The sequence below is a fragment of the Dipodomys ordii genome, unplaced genomic scaffold, assembly GCF_000151885.1.
Source record: "Dipodomys ordii isolate 6190 unplaced genomic scaffold, Dord_2.0 Scaffold3, whole genome shotgun sequence".
NCBI classification, from domain to species: Eukaryota; Metazoa; Chordata; class Mammalia; order Rodentia; family Heteromyidae; genus Dipodomys; species Dipodomys ordii.
Genome location: NW_012267219.1, coordinates 2,842,779 through 2,868,858, shown reverse-complemented (window position 1 = coordinate 2,868,858; position 26,080 = coordinate 2,842,779). Strand labels below are relative to the sequence as shown.

The 26,080-nt window shown below is 44.9% G+C and overlaps 1 protein-coding gene across 2 annotated transcripts; it reads right to left on the bottom strand.

Moving 5' to 3' along the window:
• Positions 1-2,654: 2,654 nt before the first annotated feature.
• On the bottom strand, positions 2,655-25,248 carry Os9 (osteosarcoma amplified 9, endoplasmic reticulum lectin). 2 transcript variants are annotated; one of them, XM_013021905.1, is made up of 15 exons: positions 25,053-25,248; positions 24,475-24,651; positions 23,265-23,328; positions 23,074-23,150; positions 22,784-22,882; positions 10,006-10,216; positions 9,552-9,653; positions 9,286-9,386; positions 9,064-9,118; positions 6,672-6,760; positions 6,177-6,446; positions 5,488-5,677; positions 3,965-4,129; positions 3,686-3,798; positions 2,655-3,382 (listed from the first exon to the last, which is right to left on the bottom strand). In XM_013021905.1, exons 1-15 carry the CDS (start codon positions 25,212-25,214, stop codon positions 3,257-3,259), a joined length of 2,001 nt encoding a protein of 666 aa, XP_012877359.1. In that variant the 5' UTR covers positions 25,215-25,248; the 3' UTR covers positions 2,655-3,256. The 2 variants fall into 2 exon arrangements, with proteins under 2 accessions (XP_012877359.1, XP_012877366.1); XM_013021912.1 differs by lacking the exon at positions 3,965-4,129.
• Between the last annotated feature and the right edge of the window lie 832 nt (positions 25,249-26,080).

The window sequence follows — 26,080 nt, the reverse complement described above, 5'->3', positions numbered from 1 at the left end:
TGCCCAACACAGCAACAGGACCCAGGAAGAGGTGGAGTCAGGTGCAGGACAAGGTACAGATTCAAGTATAGTCTAGGTAAAGTGAGGAAGACGGGAAGTAGCAAAGACTTGACTGGTGGACCTGGCCACGTTCAGCCCAAATACCTTGGATTTCCTCAATTCATTTTTACTTTCCTTCTCTTGCAAATGCCCACTCCATCAGAAGCTTGGAACATGAGAGTATAGGGGAAAAGTGACCTGGAGAGAATGAAATTACCTGCAAAGGGAACCATGAGCCAGTGGGAAGGTCTAATTTTCAGCCACTGAGAAATAAGGTGTCACCAAAACCCATAGCAAATCCCACCACCAAGCAACCACTTGTTTTATGTTTTTGGGTCATGGGACTTGAACTCTGGGCCTGGGTGCTGTCCCTCAGCTCTTGGTGAGCTCTACCACTTGAACCACAGAGCCACTTCTGGTTTTCTGGTGGTTAATTGGAGATAAGAATCTCACAGACTTTCCTTCGCTGGCTGGCTTTGAACTGTGATCCTCAGATTTCAGCCTCCTGAGTCGCTAGGATTACAAGCATGAGCCAGCAGCACCCAGCCTCACACTTATTTTTTAATGGGCTGTCTTTGGTCTTGTGATAGGTAAGAGAACATCAAGTCCCCAGATTAAGGCAGAAAAGGACTGTAGGAGAGTTCCTGGGTAGGCAAAGAAAAGCTGCCACTGTAGGCTAATACCAACCCCACAGCTCACTGTGGGTGTCCTCACTTTGGTTCACATTGTCATCCTCCAGCCCTTTCCCCACCTGCTCCTGGCTGCCATCTGCCACACACCTCCCTTTGTTTGCCTTAGCACAGCTGGGGCAGACTGACTTCCACAGATTTGCTAAGAGCCAAAAGAAAAAGGAGTTTGTTGTTTATTTGTTTTACTGGAAAGTACAGTTATGAAACACAATGAGGTTTCCAGATCTGTTTTCTGTTGAGACTAGATCCCCATCAAACCAATGATAATTTGGCCTAGTCTTTCTCTTCTTAACCTTCCAAAGGATGCTTCTTTAACTTTCAGTCAGCTTTTAGGATTTCGTCTAAGATGCTTCCAAATACTTTAGTGTGCAGCTCAGAAGCTGGTTTGAGTTGGTGCATACTTACTGCAGGCCAGATCCTTATTCTGTCCTCACTGGCCACAAGGTAACCAGTGCTATTTGTCAGTTTACCAATATAGAAATAGCATTTGAAAAGTTCAATATTGGGGCTGGGAAGGTGCCTCAATGGTAGAGTTGTTGCCTCGCATGCATGTGGCCCTGGGTTCAATTCCTCAGCACCACATAAACAGAAAAACCTGGAAGTGGTGCTGTGGCTCAAGTGGTAGAGCGCTAGTCTTGAGCTGAAGAGCTGAGGGACAGCGCCCAGGCCCAGAGTTCAGGCCCCACGACCGGTCCCCCCAAAAAAAAACAAAAAGAAAAGTTAAATGTCTTGTTCAAGCCTCCGCTGATGGGAGATTGAGGGGTGAGGCTTGGAACCGAGTTCTACCTATAGCCACTCTCAAGGCAGTTTCTAAGTCATTGCCCAGCTGAAACATCCTTCCCCTCAAGGTATTTACATGGAGCTGGGGAAGCGAGGATTATAAATCTGCCTTTCATATTTCAAAACAACTTAGGTGCAACATGAATGATAAAATCTAGTCCATACTGAGCAAGAAGAGGTTCAGTCTCTGGTGAGTTCTTTCATCAATGGATCCTACACTCAGGTGGTGGTGAAGATCCTCTTGCTTGTTACCGTCACCTCCCCTTGCACCAGGATTTAAACTCAGAGCCTCAGTTGTGCTTGGCTGGTACTCTACTTTTTTGCTGGTAACTTTGGAAATAGAGTCTCAAGGACTTTGCTGCCCAGGGTGGCTTTGAATCTCAGTCCTCTAGATTTCAACCATCTAAGTAGCTAGGATCATAGGCATGAGCCATAGGCACCTTTCCTATTCTTGCAAGACATTGGAGCTAGAGACCAGATACTTCCAAACTGGAGGGCTGGAGGAGAGCCTCTGCCCTGGGAGAGAAAGCAGGAATGAAGAGAACCGCAACCTGTACTTGGCGATAAGGAGAAGATGGGACACACCAACACCACCTATCCTTTGCACACTGAATCTGGCATGTGTGGGCATAGGCCTCTCTGGCTACAGGCTTAGGTGTTTTCTGAAGAATGGCAAGTGACCAGGTAGGTATGGGATGGGTGTATGGGGTGCAAGTGGAGTTGGAAAAAGATCAGATGATGCCTGGGGCAGGGTGCTAAGTGAGTGTGTGTACATGTGAGGTCTCTTTGGTTGCAGTTTGGCTTTCAGAAAATAAAGAGGGAAAGAAAAGGAAAGAGATTGATGCTAATGACGGGAAACAACTGGGCTGAGGATATAGCTTAATGGTAGAATTCTTACCTAGCATGTGTGAAGCTTGTTTCTAGCATGGGATTGGGATGGGGGAGAATAAGGAAAGAGGGATGTCAATATCTAGCTTTGCTCAGCTGGCATGGTCTCTGCCTGTATACCCCAGACCCTCAGATAACATCTAGAAGGTGGGCAGGATCACTAGATCAGAGAATGTGCCTTCCACTCTGAAAAGAACAGCAAGCCTCCTCCCTATTTGAGTGTCTCCCCACCCACCTATTCCCAAAAAGGTCAATGGGTTGATGGTCCAGTTCTTTATTTAGAAACCTGATTGTTGAAGAACGTGGTGGGTGGTTCCTCATCACACTCTCTTGCTGGATTGTGTCCGAGGTGATGTACAGCGCTCTCCCATTTCCTCAATGAAAGAGCTAAAGGCTCTCTGACGCAGAAACAGGGATTGTAGGGGGCAGTAGGAGCAGGAAAGGAGAAGGAAATCTAGGGGAGGGGGCAGTGATGCTACACAGCAACAGGGCATGGGTGGGCAGTCTGCTTTACTGGGGCCTGCTGATCGGCCCTGCCCCATTCAAGATCTTACTCATCTAGGTAAGATCAGGAGATCTAGGTAGAAGAAGAGAGGGGAAGATACCAGGGAAGGCCAAGGAGCAAAGGAAGGGCATGTAGGAGAGTCGGAGCAAGCAGCTCCCCAGATCCAGTGTGGTATGAGGGTGGCTGTTGGCAGATGCAACAGTCCTCAGCACCCCCACGCCCACCCCATGACTGGGCCCCAGGAGTCCACAGCTTAGCAGCCATCATTTTGCTTCTAGGATCCCAGGGGAGGTGAGGAGAAGGTGGGGCCAGTCAGGAAGATTGTGGACTCCTTGGAGGTCTTGCGGTGATGGTCTCAGAAGTCAAACTCATCCAGGTCCCCTGTGTCCTCTCTGCCTGGGGAACTCCAAACCCTGCGATAATTGCTCTCCAGATCTTTCTGTCGCTGGCGCTCTTTGTGGGCCTCTTCTGCTCCCTGAATCTGATGGGAAGGCAGGGTTGAGCTGGAGGTGCTGACTGGAATCCTGGGGAAGCACTGGGTGCTGCCGGATCCAGGGAGTCCCTGGGACTGGCAGTGGGAAGGCAGGGACTGAAGAGTCACCTGAGGGGCAATGCCTGAGTGGCAGCCAGAATACAAGCTTGCCTTCCAGATAGGAGTCTGAAGCTCAACATGTGGCAAGCAGGACAGCCTGTGTGACTGGGCCTCACCCGCAGCAGCACAGCATGCTGGGAGTAAGGGGAAGAGGGGACTGCAGGTTTAGGACTTGGGCATACGATGCCTCACCAAGATATTGAAGAAGATCTCCTTGAGGTTTTTTGTGTCCTCATCGGTCAGCCAGCGTGCGTCCTCTTCAGTCCCTTCAGCTCCGGGGCGGATGATTTTGATCTCAATTTTCCCTGGGAAGGAGCAGTATAGGTGGTGAGATCGGAACGACAGGGTGTCTCTGGGGATTCCCTGCCTCCCGGATCCCCAGCCAAGGTTTTCAGTCCACCTTGACCCAGCCCTCCACTTCAGCAGCAAAGCCCTCTGACAGCGCTAATCAGCCCGCCCTCCAGGGCCCACCTTCGGCTGTGAGTCCCTCCCTCTCCAGCAGTTCCTTCACCAGCCCCTCGATTTGTTTCAGCTGTGGGTTTTCCCGTTTCATCTCGAGGACAGTCAGATCCTGATTGGGGCCTCCGTGATGGAGCTTGGTGACCCGGACCCGGACTCTGTGCTCAGGATCCTCCTCTTAGAGAGGGAGACACACAGGGAGACACAAAGCAGAGCTGTGACTCCAGGGTTCAGGGCTGTGGTGGTCACCTTTTCCAGAGCCATCAGTTGGGTTTGATGGTTCTTTCATCTCAACACCAAGGTGGGCCAGAATGCAAAACAAAAATAGTGTTCTCCCCTCAGCAATAGCTTTCCTTCTTTCCATCCCACCCCATAGTTCTGCCCATCAGCTTTAAGAAAACAGCCATGTTTTCCAGAAGCAAAAATCAGACCATCTACACTTAGCAAAGGAGGAACAAGTTGGAAAACTATGATTTGGCTCTCTGCATGCTGGGAATTTAAATATCTTTTGATGTTTACAGAAAGAGTGGGATGAAAGATTTGATACTAGAATGTTCCATTTGGAATGTCTGATCTTCATACATGTAGAAAGAACCCTGTGGATTGAATACAAGGAGGTACAAGAAGGAATCATTAATGAGTGTGTCCAGGGGCTGGGAATATGGCTTAGTGGTAGAGTGCTTACCTAGCATGCATGAAGCCCTGGATTCAATTCCTCAGTACCATATAAACAGAAAAGGCCAGACGTGGTGCTGTGGCTCAAGTGGTAGTGCTAGCCTTGGCAAAAGAAGCTTAGGGACATTGCCCTGGCCCTGAGTTCAAGCCCCAGGACTGACAAAAAAAAAAAAAACAACCATCCTGCCCCCAAAAAACAAAAACAAAAAACAACCAAAACTATATCTAGGCTAGCAGCTTATATGGAGCAGGGATTTACCTATTCAAAACTGGGGGATCACCAGCAACCAGGGTGCAAGCCCTACGAGCAGGCTGCATCCCTCTCAAAAGGTGTGGTTTTCTGCATTTAGGCTCACAGTCATTCAGTTACTATCCATGCACCAGGCAGAGTGCCAGGTGCTGGGCATAAAGGAACAAACCAGCAATGAAGACAGACTCTCTCTAGGTAGGGAAGGTCTGAATTTCAGGCCCTAAGGTCCAAGAAATCATTTGGTACATGACAGGACAGACATGTATACTTTTCGTTGGCTGCTCACAGCCATCTGCCTATATTGATAATTTTTGTATGGCCTGAGAATGATGTAATAAATATCCAAATAGCCCTGGGGCGGCGGGGTGGTGGTTGTAGTGGAAATTCCCAATCCCTAAAAGCTGCTTTCTATAAAGCTGACTAGGAGGTAACCACACTTGAGGGGAGGGTCGCCAGTGGTGAGAAGGAGGTACCAGTGAGGACAGTGTTCCAGAAGACAGGAAGAGGCTGCACCCTCAGAAAGGGACACCGTGGTCCCTGGAGGAAACAGCACTAGCTGGGAGGGAAAGCCAACAGACACAGCTGCTGCTTCTTGTGTGTTCACTCTCACCTGTGGGGTGGGGGGATGGGGGAGACTTTCTGGGGAAAAGCTTCCTTTTCCTGTACTTCTTCACCAGCTCGGGACTCTGTTTCTCCTCCAGCTTTTTGATGAGCTTGTTGAGCGTGGAGGTCAGAGCCAACATTGCCCTTTCATGTTCCGACTCCTTCTTTAGCCCATCTGGGTCCAGCTCTTTCTCTGTCTGGAAATCCCAAGAGGAGTGAAGAGTCAAGAGTCAAAGGTCTGGGTCTCACTTATGTCTCTCATCCCTTCTGCCCCCCTCTGTGTGTGTGTGTGTGTGTGTTTGTGTGTGTGTTATTCTAGGCATGGTCTCTAGGCATGGTCTCTTAGTTTCTTGGCTCAAGGTTGGCAATCTACCACTTGAATCACACCTTCACTTCTAGCTTTTTGGTGTTTAAATCAGAGATAAAGAGTCTCACAGACTTTACTGCTTGGGATGGCTTCGAACTATGATCCTCAGATCTCTGCCTCTTGAGTAGCTAGGATTATAGACGTGAGATGCCAGTGCCCAGTTACCCTCTTTAAATAAACAACCCCACGTTGGGATGGTGTGTCTTATGCTGAGCTGTGCTGGGTGCTGCCCTTTGGTTCTGTTTCAGCCCCTCAGCCTGTCTAGCTCCACAGAATCAGAACCAGAGGGGGGTAGCTGTGGGAGCCTCAGGAGTACAAGCTGGCCTCACCTCCTGGATAATGTTCTCCAGTTCCCGCTCCATGCCAGCCTTCACCTCTGAACGAAGCCGTTCTCGGTCTGATGGGAGCAACATCCCTTCCAGTTCCTTCTCAAATTCTCCTAGTAACTGCCGTTCATCCTCATCTTCTGCTTCATCCTCATCATTGTCCTCTTCTTCTAGCGCAGCATGGTGCTCACCCTTTTCCTTCCCCTCTGCTTCCCTCGGAGGCGCTTCCGCAGCATTATCTCCAGGCTGCTCCTGGCCTAAATTTGGCTTCCCCTGGGTGGACAGGGATTGGGGAAACAAAGAATGTTTTGGAGTTTCAATAGTGATACCTGCTGTGGGAGGAGGCAGACAGTAGCAGACTGTGGTACTGGGGGATCCAGGAGGAATGGATTCAGCTTTATTGGGCTCCAGGTAGGTATTGGGTCCAGATAGGGGTGGCTTTTCAAATGCCCCCAGCCAGGAAGCAGGTTGCACCTCTCCCTTGAGCAGGGCTCATACCTTCTTCGCTCCATCTTTCAGCTCTTCTATCAATCGAATCAAGTCTGCAGGACTCTGGATGACTTTGACCTGCACATTGTTCTGGAAATCTGAGATGAGAGGACAGGCATTACATTTTTACATTTTTATTTATTTATCTTTTTTTTTTTTTGTGCTGACACGAGACAAACACACAGGGCCTCACTCTCTCCCTTGGCTTTCTTTTCAAGCTACTTGAGCCATTGAATCTGGCATTTTGCTGGTTAATTAGAGATGAGAGTCTTGAAGAGAGTCTTGAATACTTTTCTGTCCATGCTGGCTTCAAACCACAATCCTCTGGTCTCAGCCTCCTCAGTAGGTAGGATTACAGGTGTGAGCCACTGGCTCTTAGCAAACTTTTTGTTCTGAATCCTAAGGAGAACATTAAAATTGTGGCTGCACCATCTTTGTTCATTGCTAACAGGAGCACATAGGATTCTCTCTAGGCTCAAAGGGTTCCCTTTTGCAAGATTTAAGCAACATGTTACAAAAGGGAAGCAAATGTATATGGAAAGCCAACGTATACTGTGAGGACCAGTATTTGCTTATTCAATATGAAGGATGGAAAAAATGAGAATTTGTGAGTGAAACTAGAGATGGGAACAAAGTTCAAGTTCTTCAGTAAAGAGTTATGGAACTTATTTAACTTTCACATATGTTAGTTACTAAACACTATTTTTTGTACCATCATTTGGGAGTCTTATTTTTAGAAGTCACATTCATAAATAAAAATCAAAAGTCCTTGCACATACATAAACTGAAAATTTAGACTAGAAAGAATCTATTGAGTGAGGATAAAAGATAAAGTTATTTGCTTTATAGGCAACTATCTAAGCTCTTCCCAGACCATGGTGAACAATGACTCTGCCTTAAAAATATGGGGTATTATCGTATATTTGTGCCATTCATCAAGTACAGATTCATTTAAGTGAGATAATTACTAGATTTTTTTCTTCCAGTGACTTGGGTCAGAAGAGATCCTGTTTTATTATTTTATGTGAAGGGTCAACTGAAAAATCATTTGCATTGTGTTTAGGAAAAATCATTTGCTTTATGTTTAGTATAAAATGAATGTTTTAAGACTGTCAAGGAAAAGAAAATTGAATTAAACTAATAATAAAAATGAATGCAACACTAAAAAAAAATAAATAAAATAAAAAAAAATAAATCCTAAGGAGAGGCAATGTGGGTCCAAGGAGGGACATGTTCTCTGATTCCAGGAGTTATCTGTCTAGTAGCTGAGAATGGCAAACACAACCCTTCAGAGAACTCTTCCTAAGGAAGGCCCACAGCCAACAAGTGAAGACCCCTGCTCCTCCACACACTTCTTAGGGTCCTTTTAGCAAAACTCTAGTTTTGGCCTTGTGCTGGTGGCTCACGCCTGTAATCCTAGCTACTCAGGAGGCTGAGATCTGAGGATCGGGGTTCAAAGCCAGCCCGGGCAGGAGAGACCGTGAGACTCCTATCTCCAATAAACCACCAGAAAACCGGAAGTGGCACTATAGCTCAAGTGGTAGAGTGCTCGCCTTGATTTGAGCTGAAGAGCTGAGGGACAGTGCGCAGGCCCAGAGTTCAAGCCCCACGACCGACCAAAAAAAACAAAACAAAAAAACTCTAGTTTTCAGGGCTGCAGAAAGTCTCTGATTCCATTGATTTTTCTTTGCCATTTGCACAAATATTAATTATCCATTATTTTCTCAGTTCTAGGTGTTCTATTGTGAATTATAGATTCATTTTAATTTAATCTCATAACCATAACTCATAATCTCATAACTAAAATGGGGGTTATTACCCATCTATTTCATGGGTAAATAAAACAGGCACCAATGCCTATAATCCTAGCTACTTAAGAGGTTGAGATCTGAAAACCTCAGTTCAAAGACAGTCCAGGCAGGAAAGTTCACGAGACTTTTATCTTTAACTACCAAAAAGCTGGAAGTGGAGCTGTGGCTCAAGTGGTAGAGTGCTAGCCTTGAGTGAAAAACCTAAGGTACAGTACCCAGGCCCTGAGTTCAAACTCCAGTACTGGTACAAAATCTAAAAAAAGAAATGAAAATTGAGTGAAATCATCCAGGAGATTAAAATAGTAGACTACAAGGAGGACTAACTCAGGTAAAAATGAACTCCCTGGGGCTGGAGGTATAACTTGGTAGTTGAGTATAACTTCCAATGCTTGAGTATAATCCCCACGCACCACAAAAGAAAAGGAGAGGGAGAAAAGGAAGGAAGGAAGAAAGAAAGAAGGAAGGAAGGAAGGAAGGAAGAGTTTCCTGCTGGCTTGGTTGTCTGCCTCTCTCCCCATTTAGCTCTCCCCTACATTCCTAGCCCTGCAAGCTGGAGCCAAGAAGTAAAGGAGACATAGAGACTGACTCACCGTCAGGAGGACTAGGGGCTGGATCTGCTGCAGCTTCAAGCTTCAGATCTTGCTCCTAAGGAGGAGAAAGAACAGATTTACCTCTGAAAGCCAGATTATGGCCAGCATGCTCTTTAGGCAATGGTTCTGGGGATATCCTTGAATCTGAACAGATGGAAGCTTCCCCACAGTGGCCTCTGCTGAAGGACCCTCCCATCCCCAAACTAGGAAGAAGGTTCTCACCTCCACCTGTACCTCCTCCTCTCCTGGGGCTTGGTTCTCTAGCTCATGAGGCATCTTCCAGAAATCTGATTCTTTGCTTTCATCCTTGGCTAGGCTTATACCTTGGGATGCAGAGAACAAGAGAGAATCTGAAGGGGAGGAAGAAAAAGCGCAAATAGGATGAAGTCTACTCCCTCCATTATTGCCAAGGGGTTGGGGAGGCCCAGTCAGTACAGGACAGGGAAGGTTAGGGGGAGGACAGTTTTGTGAAACAGGTAAAACCCTACCTGATTTCTTTGGAGACACTACCCTAGACTTGGTCTCAGTCCACATTGGATGATCTATAGCTTGTTCCTCCTCTGCGATTTTCTTCTCATCCTGCTTTGGGTCTATGGAAAAACAGCATGTAAGCAGGACAGGGACACATTCCTACCTCCTGCCTGCCCATCCCCATCTCTCTCCTCTCTTCACTTTTTTGTTGTTGTTGTTGGTTTGGGGCTTGAACTCTGGGCCTGGGTGCTGTCCCTGAGCTCGTCAGCTCAAGGCGAGCACTCTACCACTTGAGCCATAGCGTCACTTCTGGTTTTCTGGTGGTTAATTGGCAGATAAATGTCTCATGGACTTTCCTTGTCCAGGCTGGCTTTGAACCATGATCCTCAGATATCAGCCTCCTTACTAGCTAGGATTACAGGTATGAGCCACTGGCACCTAGCTTCTCTCCTTACAATTCTAATCACTTACCAGCTTGCCTCTGAAGGTAGGCCATGTACTCATCAGGCTGCAGGGATGGGTGACAGAGAATAGACTGTGGCGCAGCACTGGGTGGGGGTCGGAGGAGAGGGTGGGGGCAGAGCCGAGGAGTCCGAATGGTCAGCACATAGGAGCAGGACAGGGGCTCATCCACCCGATCAATGTAGTCCCCAGAAAGACCTGCTCCCTCGTCACAGAGGAACTGCCAGGCCAGAAAATGAGAATAAATTGTATTTATCACCAATAACTAGCTCCAGGTTTTGGAAAAGCCTATCAAGCACTACCAGGCATTATGCAAGCACTGTGCACACCATATAGTATTTAGACAAGCTCATTTAAGTGTCCCCAAAACCCAGTGGGAGAGGGATTAGTGTCTCAACTTTGTGGCTTAAAAAAACTTAGTTCTGATGGCGCTGAGACACTTGTTCAGGTTGATCATCTGGAAAGTGGTAAAATGGGAAATGAACTCAGCTTAACTGTAGGTAGCCAGTCATATTCTTGCCTTATATAAATACAGAAGGGATTTACTCCATGTGTATATGTTTCATACTTACATATAGCTATCTACATGTAGCTATCTACATATCTACATGTACATATGTAGAGCCCAGGTGCTGATCCTTAGCTTTCTCTCTCAAGACTGGCACTCTACTACTTGAGACACAGCGCCACTTACAACATTTTGATGGTTAATTGAAGAGTCTCATGGGGTGAGCTTGCCCCAGCTGGCTTCAAACCATGATCTTCAGATCTCTCTTCTGAGTAGCTAGGATTAGATGTGAGCCACCAGTGCCTGGCTGTACACACACACACCTGACACACACACACACACCTGACACACACACACACACACCTGACATACACACACACAGCTGATCAATATTTAAATGAACTGTAAAAGAGACGTATAAGAAATTTTTTTTGGCAGTGCTGGGGTTTGAACTCAGGAACTTGAGTTTTTCAGGCAAGTATTCTACCACTTGAGCTATGTCTCCAGCTAAGTATCTAAATCTTTAACAGTAAGAGTTAATAACACTTGGAACATGACCTGCTCGCTCCCCCGCTTCCCCTGCTCCTAAGCTTATTCCACAGTTCAGACAGAAGCTATAGTCTGGTTCAGAGAAAGCAAGGAGGGGGCGCTTCCTATTCCTTGAGCATCCAATTACAGTCTTAATAAGATTTTGTTGTTCTCTATTTTTCATTACATTTTGTTTTGCAGTGCTGGAGATTGAAACAGGGCCTCCCACATGCTAGGCAAGCACCTACATGGGTGTACACCCTCTCCCTTTAAAAAAAAATATTTTAAGACAGAGTCTTGCTGTGAAGCTCAGGCTGGCTTCCAACCCATGATCCTCCTGCTTTAACCTTCGGAGTGTTTGGATTTACAGCTGTGCAGTGGGTAGATGTGGCATTTCACTAAAAGGAACACACTAGCAAGATTTCTCAACCCTCCCTGGGTCTAAGTTGCGAGGCTAAGCTCCTGGCGAATGTGGTCATGAGGTTTTCCTTCTCTGCCCTGATAGGGTACAGGCAGCAGGACAAGATTTGGGACCCTCATTGCTTTCCCCTGAGCTCACTCACAGTGGGAGGGGGAATCTGTTTCACAAAAGGAGATATAAACTAAGAAGACCCAGCTTCCTGCTCATGAAGCAGGAATATCATTCCCCAGACAGCAAACTATTCTCTGATACCAGTTCCTGTTTAGGGTCTTAGAGATTCTGTCTGGAGGCACAGGCAGTCCCTAAAAAGAGAAAGCTCCAAAACACTCCAAAGGAGCTGACTTTAGCTGACATGCTACAGGAAAGTTCAAGGTTGCTATGGTAATTCAATGGCACTCATCTTCAATAAATGATGCTGAGTCACCTGGATGATGTAAAAAGCACAATAACAAAAGAAGGAAGTAAAACACAAAAGAGTATGAATTTGTAACTTACAGATGGGAGAAAATCTACAAGTCATGTATCTGATAAAGGACCCTCATCCAGACACCAGTAGCTCACACCTGTAATCCTAGCTTCTCAGGAGGCAGACATTAGGAGGATCACAGACCAAGACCAGCCCTTAGGCATGAAGACCAGACCTTCACTTCAGTAATTTTCTGGACATGGTGATGCACCTTGTCATCCTAGCTACATGGGAACTGTAAATTCACAGATGGCAGTCCAGGCTTGCCTGACATACACTTAAGACCCTATTGTAAAAAAACTGAGCTCAAAGGTGGGTTGGGAGGGATGGGTAAAAATGTTGAAAGCAGTGACATTGATCCAGATGCACTGTATTCATAAACTGCTTTGTTGAATGGTAACTCCTTTTTACAACTAAAAAAACTGAGTTCAACTACCCAGAACCACCAGAAAAAAAGGCGGGGTGGGGGGAGACTTGTATTCAGAACATATAAAGGACCTCTATGCCTCAATAATAAGGCACAAATCACTCAACTTAAAAAATGGGCAAAAGATCTACAAAGACATTTTTCCAGAGAAGATAACTTGTCAATAAACAGATGAAGAGTTGCTCTGTCTCTTTAGCCCACAGGAAAATGAAAATCAAAACCTCAATGATATGCTTCTTTGTACCTACTGTCATGGCTATACTCTGAGAAAGATAACAAAAAGTGTTGGCCAGAATGTAGAGAAATACTCCTAAACAAATGGTGAGATTGTGAAATGCTGCTGCTAGTTTAGAGAAAAAAAAATCTGGCACATCCTCAGAAGATAAAACAAGGAATAACTAAAGATCCAGCAATTCTATGCTAAGACAAAGGAAAAAACTACATTAACAGACAAAAACTCACACATTAAAAGTTAAAACAGTGCTTAAATATCCTGTCAGACTAGCTAAAAACAATTTTGTGTGTGTGTGTGTGTGTGTGTGTGTGTGTGTGTGTATGCACACAGGCTAGACCTGGGGTTTGAATTCAGGGTCCAGATACTGTTCCTAAGCTAGTGCCTTCAGCACTATTTGAACTACAGTTCCACTTCTGGATCTTTGGTGGTTAATTGGCAATAAGAAATCTCATGGACTTTCCTGCCCCAGCTGGCACTGAACCTTGCTCCTCAGATCTCAGCCTCCTGTGTAGCATGGATGTGAGTCACTGGTACCTGGGACCAGTTAAAAAAATTTTTTTTAACGCATCATCTATTTAAAGAATATATTTGAAACATAAAAGTTAAGGCAGAGTTAAGTGGCCAGGTGAGAGGTGGAGGGAAAAGATAAAACTCAAAACAAAACAAACCTAGAAAAGGTAAAAGTAAAAAGCTAAAAAAAAATAAAAGGTTGAAAAAATATGCAAAACAAACAGGAACTCACAGAAAACTTCTATGCTATATGATATCACATAAAAGACTTGGAAAATATTACTACAGAACATCACTTCATAATATAAAAGCTTCAGTTTAAGAACACTCAAACCTGAGGATCACCATTTGAACCCAGTTGAAGTAGACAAATTGGAGAGACTCTTATTGCCAATTAACCAGCAAAAGCCAGGAAGTAGAGAAATAGCTCAAGTGATAGGGCACCATCCAAATGAGAACTTGAGACCGTGAGTTTATGCCCCAGTACCAGGACTAGGAAAGGGATTGAGATTCTTTATTTTGTTAATCTGTCTCTCTAGACTTATTCTAGAAATTTTTGTCCATTTTGTTCACTGAACTGTCCCTAGAAACTAGAATAGTGGCTACTATAGAGAAGCACTTAATAAATACTTGAATAAGTGAACAGTTGACAGATACAAGGAGACACAATTGACAGTGTAAAAATCAATGAAAAGACTAATAAGGAATAATACATAAGTCTATACATACAGTGAAAGAAAAATCAATAATGATACAAAAATAGTGAGCAACACAATAAACAATTATGACCTAAAATGCATACAGACTGCATAGTGACTATCATTAGAGTCCAGGTTCTTTTTAAGCACAAGGATACAATCATAGCACATTACTGTAATCCAGCACTTGGGAGGCTGAGGCAGAAAGATCAAAACTTACAGACCATGCCTGTAATTCTAGCTACTTGGTAGGCTTGACATCAGCCTAGGAAGGAAAGTTTCTAATTAGCTAGCAAAATGCCAGACTGGAGGCATGGCTCTAGTGGTATACCACCACCTGTGAACAAGTAAGCTGAGTGTGAGGCCCTGAGTCAAGCTTCTGTACTGATGAAAAAAAAATACTCTATTTACCTGTCAATTTACAGAAAACAAGAAAAGTAAGAGACAATAAAAGATACCATGGGGTAGCCAGACACAGTGGCAAGCATAGTAGCTCAGACTTGTAATCCTAGCTATTTGGGAGGTAGGGAGCAGGAGAAATGAGGTTTGAAAGATTCTCTGTTAACCAATGGCTAGGGCTTCCCTTGCCAGGGAAGCACAGTGGTGGAACACTCCTGACTCCCTATTCAGTGAAGCACAAATAGGAGGATCACAGTCCAAGCCAGCCTGGGCATAAAGCAAGATCCTATCTCAAAACAAAACAAACAACAACAACAAAACCACAGCTGGGTGTCTGTGGCTCACGCCTGTAATCCCAGCTACTCAGGAGGCTGAGATCTGAGGATCATGGTTCAAAGCCAGCCTGGGCAGAATAGTCCATGAGACTCTTATCTCAATAAACCATTGAGAAAACCGGAAGTGGCGCTGTGGCTCATATGGTAGAGTGCTTGCCTTGAGCTGAAGAGCTGAGGAACAGTGCCCAGGCCCAGAGTTCAAGCCCCATGACCGACAAAACAAACAAAAAACACAAAAAGGGACAGTGGAGTGGCTTAAGTGGTAGCGTACCTCTTGAGTACATGCATGAGGCTCTGAGCCTAAAATCTAGTACTGCTCCTTCTCCCCTCCACACCAAAAGACACCATGGCATGAAGTTAGCAAAATCAAACTATGGACATTACAAAACAAACCATCAGTTTCTTCAGCAAGTAAATTTCAGAAAATAAGAATATACAGGGCTGGGAAGGTGGCTCAGTGGTACAGTGCTTGCCTTACATGCATGAGGCCCTGGGTTCGATTCCTCATCAACACATAAGCAGAAAAAAGCCAGAAGTGGCGCTGTGGCTCAAGTGGTAGGAGGCTAGCCTTGAGCTGAAGAGCTGAGGGACAGCGCCCAGGCCCAGAATTCAGTCCCCATGACTGACCAAAAAAAAAAGAAGAATATACAGAAGGGCTATCCATAGATTAGGCGAGATTTAAGAGCATGACAACCAAATGTAATGTAAGTCAAAGAATCCTAATATACATACATACATACATACATACGTATATATGATAGGCTTATAATCAGGGAAACTCAAGAAATACTGAATACTCAATAATGACAAGAAATTAATTTTTCTTTAAAATATTTTAAGTATGGTTAGGATTGGTGTGTGGCTCAAGTAGCATAGCATCTGCCCAAAGAGAAAAAGGAAAAAAAAATTGAATTGTTAACTTTCAGTACGCTATGGCATATGGTTAAGAACTGCAGAGATGTAGAAACAGTTGTAGATGAAATAATATGATGTCATTTACTTTTTCTTTTTTGCTTATACTGGGGTTTGAATTCAGGTTCAAACCTGAGTGCTCCAGTATAACTTGATTTTTTTGCTGATTATTTTTGGAGATAAGAGTCCTGTGGTCTTTTCTTCCCACACATTCCTTGAACCATTAGCTCTGTTTGTAATTCTTTTTGTAAGTTTTATTTTAGTGCTGATCTTGGGGCTTAACCTCTGGGCCTGGGTGCTGTCCCTTAACTTTTTCTGTTTAAGGATATTGCTCTACCACTTGAGCCACAGTTCTACTTTTGGCTTTTTAAGGTGGTTAATTGGAAATCAGAGTCTCATAGACTTTCCTGCCTGAGCTGGTTTTGAACCTCAATCCTCACATCTCAGGCTTCTGAGTAGCTAGGATTACAGGCGTGAGCCACCAGCATCTGGCTTTTTCAGGTGTGTATCTCCCGCTCCCAGCTAAAATACTTAATTTAATACACAGTAGTCTCACAAGTCTAAAGACATATTGGAAAATTTGATATATGTATACAATATACTAGCAAATCAAGGCTATTAGTATTTCTGTCTCCTAAACAGAAATTATTTTGGGAAGGAAAATATTTCAGTCAATCAGTATGATGACATGATGATCAGATGACATGTATGCGCCATCATGCCCAGCTTTTATTAGTTGAAATGGAGTCTCTCCTGAACTTGAGCCACAGCACCACTTCTGGCCTTTTCTGTTTATGTGGTATTGAGGAATCAAACTCAGGGCTTCATGCTAGGCAAGCACTCTACCACTAAGCGACATTCCCAGCCCCTCCTGAATCTTTTTTTGTGAGTGTGAGATATGTGTGTGTGTGTGTGTGTGTGCATGTGCGTGTGTATGCGTGTGCGTGTGCGTGTGTGCGTGTGTGTGTGTGCGCGCGCGCGCGCGCGCGTGCATGCGCACGTGAGCACATGTGAGTGCGTGCAGTCTAGGACTTGAACTCAGGGAATGAGCACTGTCCCTGAGCTTTTTAACTTAAGGCTAAAACTTTATCATTTGAGCCACAGCACCACTTCTGGCTTTTTGGTGGTTACTAAGAGATAAGAATTTCATGGCTGGGCTTTGAACCATGATCTTCAAATCTCAGCCTCCTGAGTACCTAGGATTACAGATGTGAGCCACCAGCACCTGGTGCTAGAGGCTTTTAGTTGTAGACTTTCTCCTGATACTATAAATGACCAGGATTTTGCTTTAATGAAGTCTTTTTGCTTAAATATTATGTAAGCAAAGATACAAAACCTGAGGGATGCAACCACAACAGTACTTAGAATGAAATGAATGGCTTTAAATGCAGGAGAAACCCTGAAAATTACTTAGGTTAGCATCATGCTCAAGAAGCTACAGAAATAGGCGGTAGAAAGCCAGGTACTGGTGGTTCACTCATGTAATCATAGCTACTCAGGAGGCTGAGATCTGAGGATAGCGATTCAAAGCCAGCATGAATCCAGCATAGGACTCTTATCTCCAATTAATCACCAGAAAACCGGAAGTGGTAGAGTACTAGCTTTGAGTACAAAAGCTCAGGGACAGTGCCCAGGTGCTATGACTGACAAAGAAAGAAAAGAAAAGAAGGGGAGATAGCTCAGTGATAGAACATCTGCTTAGCATGCATGAGGCACTGGGTTCAATCCCCAGCACCAAAAAGTTACAAGAATAGCTATAGACACTGGTGGCTCACACCCATAATCCAAGATACCCAGGAGGCTGAGAAAGGGAGGATCATGATTTAAAGTTAACCAAGCAAGTTGAGCAACCATATGGCCCTGAGTTCAAACTCTAGTACCACAGAAGGAAAAAAAAAGAAAGAATGGCTACAGACAAAAGGGTGACCACAAAAATATAAAGTATCCTTATAAACTGAGACAAATAGATCAATCATCTTTAATGAGAATGAGCAAAAGGGTATGGACAGTTAAAAAAGCAAAGAAAGACAAACAGCTCTTAAATATGAATAAGCTGTCACCTTTTCTTAAGAGAAATGAAAACTAAAGCCACAATAAGAAATAATTCTTTATCTTATATCTAGCAGATGATTAGGCAAGTTCCAAAGCTTTAAAAATACACCAGGCTGGCGTAGTTGTACAGAAATTGGCACCTTCACACATTGCTAGAAGGAGAGTAATTTACCTAAGCAGGATATTTTGGCAGTACATACCAAAATTACACAAGTCTGCTTCTAGGAATTCAATCTGCCTATATCATTTCTTTTTTTTTTTAATATATATTTTTGTATTGTGAAAATACTGTTCAGAGGGGTTACAATTACATGAGCAAGATAATGAGTACATTTCTTATTGTAGCCTCCTCCTTTGTTTCCCCTTCCCATCCCATCCTCCCCCCCCCCCACCTCCCTGCCTATATCATTTCTTGTGGTTTTTATTTGTTACTCAATACTAGCATTTAATGGTCTTGCACTTGCTGCATAAGTCTCCTCTGATTTGCCACTTGGGCCACAACAGTCATTTTGCTTTTAGTTATTATTCTTGAAGAGGGTCTTGAGTTTTTGCCTAGATTTGGACCAGGACCCTCTTTCTTGTTTTTCTTTTTTGTTGGTCAAGGGGCTTGAACTCAGGGCCTGGGCTCTTTCCCTAATCTTTTTCACTCAAGGCTAGCATTCTACCACTTTTGAACCAAAGTGGTTAATTGGAGACGGGGCTGGGAAGGTGGCTCAGTGGTAGAGTGCTTGCCTCACATACATGAGGCCCTAGGTTCGATTTCTCAGCACCACATAAGCAGAAAAAGCCGGAAGTGGCACTGTGGCTCAAGTGGTAGAGGGCTAGCCTTGAGCTGAAGAGCTGAGGGACAGTGCCCAGGCCCAAAGTTCAAGCCCCATGACCAGCAACAACAACAAAAAAGAGGAATAAGCTATAAAGAATACTACTGTTAAGCCAGGCACCGGTGGCTCATGCGTATAATCCTAACTACTCAGGAGATCTGAGGATCGTGGTTCAAAGCCAGCCCAGGAAGGAAAGTCTGTGAGACTCTTAATCTCCAAATAACCACCGGAAAACCAGAAGTGGCACTGTGGCTCAAGTGGTAGAGCGCTGGCCTTGAGCTGAAGAGCGCAGAGACAACACCCAAGCCCCCCAAAAGAACACTATTGTTAGGGGCCATCGCTCAATGGTAGAACACTTGCCAAGGCCCTAGGTTTGGTCCTTAGCACCACAAAAAATTAGCTAGGGCTTTACCTTATGCCATAGAATGGCAAAAACACTAATTAATGAAAATGACATTATGGTATCACTGATGTGTAATTATTTTACCTTATTTTATTTACATTCTTCTTTTTGTTTTGAGACAAAACAGCCCAGGCTGGCTTGAAACTTATAATGTTCCTGTCTCAACTTCCAGACTGCTGGGATTATAGACATACACCATTATACCTGGCTACTTTGTTTTTATTTTTCTTTATTTTATATTTTTACCCTAGACATGCTAGGTAAGTATTTTACCACTGAGCTCAACCTCAGCCAATATGGAATTTTAAAATGCAAAACTATATACTGTGTATGCTATTTGTGTCAATAATAGCATAAAACAAGCATGGTGTTGGTGGTGGTTGTTTCTAAAGTGGGGAAGGGAGAAATGAGTGGGTGGGCCTTAACTATTATTAGCATTGTACTCCTTTTAAAAATAAAACAGAGGTCTGATGCAAGTATGGCAAAACACTGATACTTGTTTAAGGTGGCAGTGTATTTATCAGTTTCTATGATATTACTTTGTGTTTGAAACATGTCATGATTCAGAAGAAAAGAATCTGTGATATTGGAAGAATTTTAAAAGAACTGAGCAAGAGGGCTGGGGTGTGTGTGGCTCAAGTTATATAGTACTTGCCTAGCCAGTATAAGGCCCTGAGCTCAAACACAGACTTGCCAAAATAACAGTAACAATAATCTTAAAAAATTTGAGGTAGGGATCCAAACATATTTAATTTTAGATTTTATCATGTGTTTTTCTTTCTTTTTTTTAGGACCGAGACTAGGACTTGAACTTGGTACTTTTTGCTCTTTGCTCTACCAACTCAAACCTAAACATACCCCTGTCCTTTACCAAGCTTCCTCCTTTCTCCACAGTACCTAGGCTCAGCAAAAATCACCACTTATGGGCTAGGAAGGTGGCTCAGTGGTAGAGCGCTTGCCTTGCATGCATGAGGCCCTGGGTTCAATTCCTCAGCACCACATAAGCAGAAAAAAACCAGATGTGGCACTGTAGCTCAAGTGGTAGGGCACTAGCCTTGAGCTGAAGAGCTGAGGGACAGCGCCCAGGCCCAGAGTTCAGGTCCCATGACCAACAAATCACCGCTTATGCAGGAATCCTTCTTGTTTTTGCCTTCTGAATCTCTCTCCAGAAATTCCCACTTCTTCACCTCATGTCAGCTTTCTCATCTGGATTACTGTAATACCTAACTGATCTCCCACTCATTTGCTATTCTCCAGCATTTTGGAGCATGCCTCCAAAATCAGAACTAAATGATGTCACCATTCTTACAACATTCGTTGGCTCTCCTAGATGTTCAAACTTCTCAACACAGGTACAGAACCTTTCATGACCTGTGGCTTGGGCAGGTTCCAGCTTTATTTCCCACACCCCCTGCCCACAATTATCCTCTCTAGCTCCCTGAATATCTATCAGTTCCCAGAACAGTTCATTGCCTCTTGCCTCAGGGGCTTAACTTTTGTCCTCACTTTTCTGGCCTATTCTCTTCTTGTCCTCCCTCTCCTCCACATCTGCTGGGCTAATTTCTCATCTAATTATCAGTTCAGAGGCCACTTCCTCCACATTTGCTGAGTTAACTTCTCATACTCCAGTTATCAGTTGAAAGGTTACTTCCTACCAAGCCTTCCTTCCTCCACCTCCCTGAACCCAACTCAGTTCTTTCTTGCATGCTCCTGTAATAGGTACTTCAATCTGTCCCAGTGTTTATCCTGCTTATTGTGTTTACGTAACATGTCTCTTGAGTTGAACTAAGACTCTCAATTTCCCTTTCATTCCCAGTGCATAAGGCATGTATTTAACAGATATGAGGAAGATATGGTCTTTGCCCTCAGTTCTTGGCCTGCTGAAGATACTATCTCCCAAAGAAAATATAAAAATTAAGTAAGCACTGCAACAGATTATTTAGATATGTGGACACATAGCTGACTACATAACCTTGTCTGAAGTTGGTTAGGAAATGTGACAGGTGACCTTGTTTTTCGTTCATTCCATTCCATTCATTCCACTTACTTGGTGCTAGGCACCATTCCAGGCACTGAGGAAACAGCAAGAAACAAGACAGACACTGTCCCTGCCTTCCTGGAACTTAGTTCAATGAAATTAGAGGGAGAGATTAACAAATGAGATAATTTCAGATAATGATATGAGCTTTGAAGAATATAAAACACTTAGGGCTGGGAAGGTGGCTCAGTGGTAGAGTGCTTGCCTTGCATGCATGAGGCCCTGGGTTCGATTCCTCAGCACCACATAAGCAAACAGAAAAAAGCCAGAAGTGGCACTGTGGCTCAAGTGGTAGAGCGCTAGCCTTGAGCTGAAGAGCTGAGGGACAGCGCCCAGGCCCAGAGTTCAGGCCCCATGACCAGACAAAAAAATTAAAAAAAAAAAAAGAATATAAAACACTGGAAGGGGAAGAGACTAGATTACTTTCTCTGCAGAGGTGTCATTTGAATATAACCTGAATGAAGGGATGAAGCCAGCCATTCAGAGATCTGTGGAAGACTGTTCTAGGCAGAGGGCACAATGAGTCCCACTGGTTTAAAGGACAGAAAGAAGGCCAGTGTGACAGAAACACAATGAGTATTTTTATCTCCAGTCTAGATCTTTTCCCTGAATTCCATAATCACAGGGCTGACTGCCAAATGAAAACTACCACTGGGATTTCAAGTAAGCATTTTGACCTCCTAAAATTCAAAAACAACCTAATTTTCTCCTACAAACTCGTTCCTTCACACTTTAGTAAATGAAATCTATCATTAGAATTGCTCAAGCTAGCTGGCTACTTGTGGCTCACACCTGTAATCCTAGATACTCAGGAGGCTGAGATTTGAAGATCATGGTTTGAAGCCAGTCTAGGTGTCTATGGGACTCTTATCTTCAATTAACCAGCAAAAAGCTAGAAATAGAGCTGTGGTTCAAGTGACAGAGCACTAGCTTTGAGTGAAAAAGTAAGGACAGTACCCAGGCCTTACATTCAAGCTGCAGCACACATACAAAAACAAGCTAAAAATTTGCATGGTCCTTAACTTTGTGTTGAACACTTGGTAGCAGCACACAGTTGCCTGTGGAAATCTATCAAATTTAAAGAAAGATTTGATAGGTATCATGTGGTTCTCTCTCCAGGTACCTGGGATTTTTTGTGTCAACACTCAGGCTTGAATTCATAAAGGTGAGAGCTTCTTTAAGAGACAACTAGAAGAATACATAGGAAGCTTTGTTGTTTTATTGCCAGTCCTGAGGTTTGAACTCAGGACCTGGCCACTGTCCCGGAGCTTCTTTTGCTCAGGGCTAGCACTGTACCACTTGAATCACAGCACCACTTCTGGCTTTTTCTGTTTATGTGGTACTGAGGAATCAAACCCAGGGCTTCATGCATGCTAGGCAAGCACTCTACCAGTAAGCCACATTCCCAGCCCCGACTGTTATTTTCTGAGAGAACTAGATTCTTTTCTTTCACACTCATTTCTTAGCTGGTAAACAGACTTATTTCTGTGATTCTTTTTAGCACTGTCATCCCTTCTAGACTGTACATTGCACAAGGGCAGGTGCTCACACTGTATACTCAGAGCTGAGTCCAATGCTTATGTGTAAAACAAGATCTTAATGAAGAGTTGTTAAGTGAAGCTGAGCATGGTGGTACACACCTGTAATCTCAGCACTCAGGAAGCTGAAGCAGGAGGACTATGAGTTCAAGACTAACCTAGACTATACAGCAAGACCCTATCTGAAGTTGTTAAATGAACAATGTGAAAAAGAAAGAGCCAAGGATGGACATGCAGTTTACAGTAGAGGTGACTGAAGGAAAAATGTAGTAAACATTAAGTGTGACTAGGGACACAGAAGGTAGCAACATAAATGCTGACTTGAAGTAGCTCTGATTATGCAGGCAATGACATCTATCTGGAATTTAGAAAGAAGTCTTAAGTTTTAGGTGCTAGGCCTGGGAAACTGTCTTGACTATAAGATGGAACCATGCTCTCCTCCTTTAGAATATGGATGTCATGCAAGGATTATCAATTTCCCTGTTTAAAGACTTACCCGAACCTCAGCCTCGCGGGGCCTCCCATTGAGGTCACACTTGGACCCATTACCATAGGTCTGGCTGTGGTAGCGTTTCAGGCGATGCTGCTTGGAGGCCTGGAGGAGACAGCAGGTAAGAGGAAGAGGGCATGAGAAAGAAAGTAAGAGCACGGGAATCTAGGCCCCTGGGATTCTGTCCCCGTCACCAAGCCCCAAGAAACGCATCAGCTAATCCTGACCCTCCCCTCTTTTCCAGGCTGTCAGTCTGCAGTGGACCCCTTTCTCTCCCAATTCCACACTCCTGCCACCTTAGCGGTTTCATCATCCCAGTCGAAGGCCGATTGGTAGTAGCCGAGATAGAGGACATCACCTTTGATCTCTGAATCTGCAAGAGAACCCACAGTGAAGCACATTATTTTCTTTTAAGAGGTCTGGGGAGAGGAAGGTCATTTTCCATGATAGGATGCTGAAGGCTTAGGGAAATGCAGGAATGAGTCACCTTCCATATGGTACTGCTGGATGTGGCGTCCATAACAGAATTCATACGTCCACCAGTCCTTGGTCTGAAAATTAAAAACAATCAGTGGGTAGAATGAAGATTCCTCTTTTTGGAGTCTCTAGGCTCCAAGATACATAAGCAATCATCTACTTCTCATTTCTCTCCTCCCACACTCATTCTCCAGTGCAGGTAGAGACAGTTGTTTTTCTTCTGCGGTTAGGGATACATCTTATGTCTGTTTTACACCTGTAGCTGGCTACCTTTCCTCCCTCCCTCCCTCTCTCCCTCTTTTCCTCTCTTCCTTTCTTCCTTCTCCCTTTTAAAAGTTTCAAGTCACCTGCTTCACTGTCCTGGGTGCTAGGATTATAGCCAATCACCAGCACACCCGAACATCTGTGGTCTTTCCATTTTCACCCCTCTTAATAGTTTTTTAATTCTTTTTTTCAGGATGCCAGTAATTCACACCTGTAATTCTAGATATTCAGGAGGTTGAGATATGAGAACCACAGTTTGAAGCCAGCCTGGGCAGGAAAATGTGTGAGATCCTTATCTCCAAAAAGCCAGAAATGGAGCTGTGGTTCAAGAGGTAGAATGCTAGCTTGGAGCAAAAGCAGCTTAGGAATGGTACCCAGGCCCTTAGTTCAAGGACAAGACAAACAAACAAAATTTTTTTTCCCACCATAAAGATACGCAATCATGGTATCTTCAAGGGACTTAGATTCTAAAAGTAGAGAAGACCCTGAAGTCAAATATAAATTCAACTTCTACAACATTCCTTGTGCTGCTCTAGTCACTGGAAAGATAAACTGACCTTGTAGACAGTACTAAACCTAAAGTAAACCAACTTTTTAGCTAATAAGATGATTCCATATCATTAAAACTGCCAGGATGAAAAAAAGACAAAGTAGGTATGGGGCACAGTGAGGGGGCATATGGAGACTTTACCAGGTATGTTTCTCTAAGGAAAGGCTTGCCCATGCCATCCCACCCAACCCTCTTTAGGCATTTCAATCTTGGTTTCTTCCATCCTACCCCAGCCCACCTCAAGTCAGCAAAATATTAGCGATTGCAGGAGTTTTCTTTTTTCTTTATTTCTTGACTGTATACTATGTGGCCTTTTGACTCCTACAGGTTCCCTACATCCCGCGCCACTCCAGTTGGGGCCTGATAGCTCGCAAGATGTCATTCCTTCTGCCCCAATCCCTTTCACCTTCAGCAGGCAGGGCGCATCTCTCATGGGGCTCAACAACTCGGGGATTCCAGGCCCTTGGTAAGCAGGTGTCTCCTCCTCCCTTTCACGCTGGAAGTGAATCGCTCCAGCAGGCAGGCGGCACTCATAGCGCTGTTTGTACTTGGAGGAGACAATCACTACGTCCGAAGCTTGGCTCTGGGAAAGAAGGGAGGAGCCGGGGCCAGGGGAGGCAGAGAGAGAGAAAGAGAGAGAGGGAGGCTGGGCGCAGGGACAGACACGAGATCGCTCGCTCTTTCTGACCCTGGGGACGGGCGCAGGCGAAGGTCCCTGGAGCCCCAAGTCCTCCCGGCTGTCTCTAGTGGGCGGGGCTAGGGCACCCCCACTTCTCCACGGGGCGGAGTCTGGGCCCGGAGGCCGACAGCGGGAAGCCCCCGAGAGATCGGTCTGTCTGCGATCGCCACGAGTCAAGGTAAGAGCCTTGTCCCTCTCGGTCCTCTGGGCTGGCCGCCCGGGCTCCTCAGCCGCTGCCCTGCCCCCGGCCTCCCCTCTTGCCGTTCGGCACTGGACCCTCGCTCGCCGCTTCGGCGCCTCCTCACCTGCCCTCCCATGACAGGCAATGGCAGGATCTCGATCCCATAACGCATCTCACTCAGTTCCTCCAAGTTCAAGCTCCCGACGCCACCCGTCAGACTTGCTGGTAATAGGAGCCCCAGAAACAGCAACTGCAACCAACTGGACAGCAGCTTTTCCGCCGCCATCTTTCGTTGCTCCGTCTCACAGGGAGACGCTCCTTCCGCCCTAAACCTGGCAGCGGCCTCGCCCGCCCAGTAGCGCAGCAAAATCTTATTGGTTGGGCCTTCCACCCCTCTGATGTATCCTATTCTTATTTGTAGACGTTGCTCCAAAACCTCCGGGGAGGAGGATCACGACGATTAGCACCACCAATCCCTGCACGTGATTGGTCAGAAGGATCGACCAATCATTAACGAGATTGTATTTCCCCACCCTCTCCCCGCCCCTGTCCAAAGCCAGAGAGGCGGGCTCGACACTGTGCTGTTCAAGCCTGTTGTCTCTGTTCTCGTCCAGCTGTCACGCTGTGAGTACGGGTGAGTGTTCGTGATACCTCTGGGAGTCACTTAATACTTTTTGCTAAACAGTTACTCCTACCTTGGTGCCGGCGGCTCACGCCTGTAATTATAGCTACTTAGGAGGCTGAGATCTGAGGATCATGGTTCAAAGCCAGCTCGGGCAAGAAAGTCCATGAGCCGCTTATCACCAATTAACCAGCAAAAAGCAAAGGTGGAGCTGTGGCTCAAGTGGTAGAGTGCTAGCATTAGATGATTAAAAGCTCGAGGACAGCGCCCAGACCCTGAGTTCAAATCCCAGGACTGGCACAAAAACAATACCCAGAATATACAAACGCATACCCCTTTCATCTGCATATATTACTTTAAGCCAAAAGACATTTCCTGACAGACAGTCTACACTGTTTTGCAGTTGTTCTCCAACAAAATTATCCTAAAGAAATCAAGGACACACCTATGATTCCAGCAGTTAGGAGACTGAGGCAGGAGGATGCTGGTTTAAGGAGCTGCAAAGGAAGACTCTATTTTTTAAAAAAATT

Bases quoted from the DNA above. Each gene is read 5' to 3' on its own strand.
- Os9 (XM_013021905.1), bottom strand. From the start codon at position 25,214: ATGGCGGCGGAAAAGCTGCTGTCCAGTTGGTTGCAGTTGCTGTTTCTG. The intron at 5,678-6,176 runs GTGAGGCCAGCT...TGGGATTTCCAG, and splicing joins TGGAGAACATTATCCAGGAG to ACAGAGAAAGAGCTGGACCC. The intron at 4,130-5,487 runs GTGAGAGTGAAC...TCCCTCTCTAAG, and splicing joins CCCATCCCCCCACCCCACAG to AGGAGGATCCTGAGCACAGA.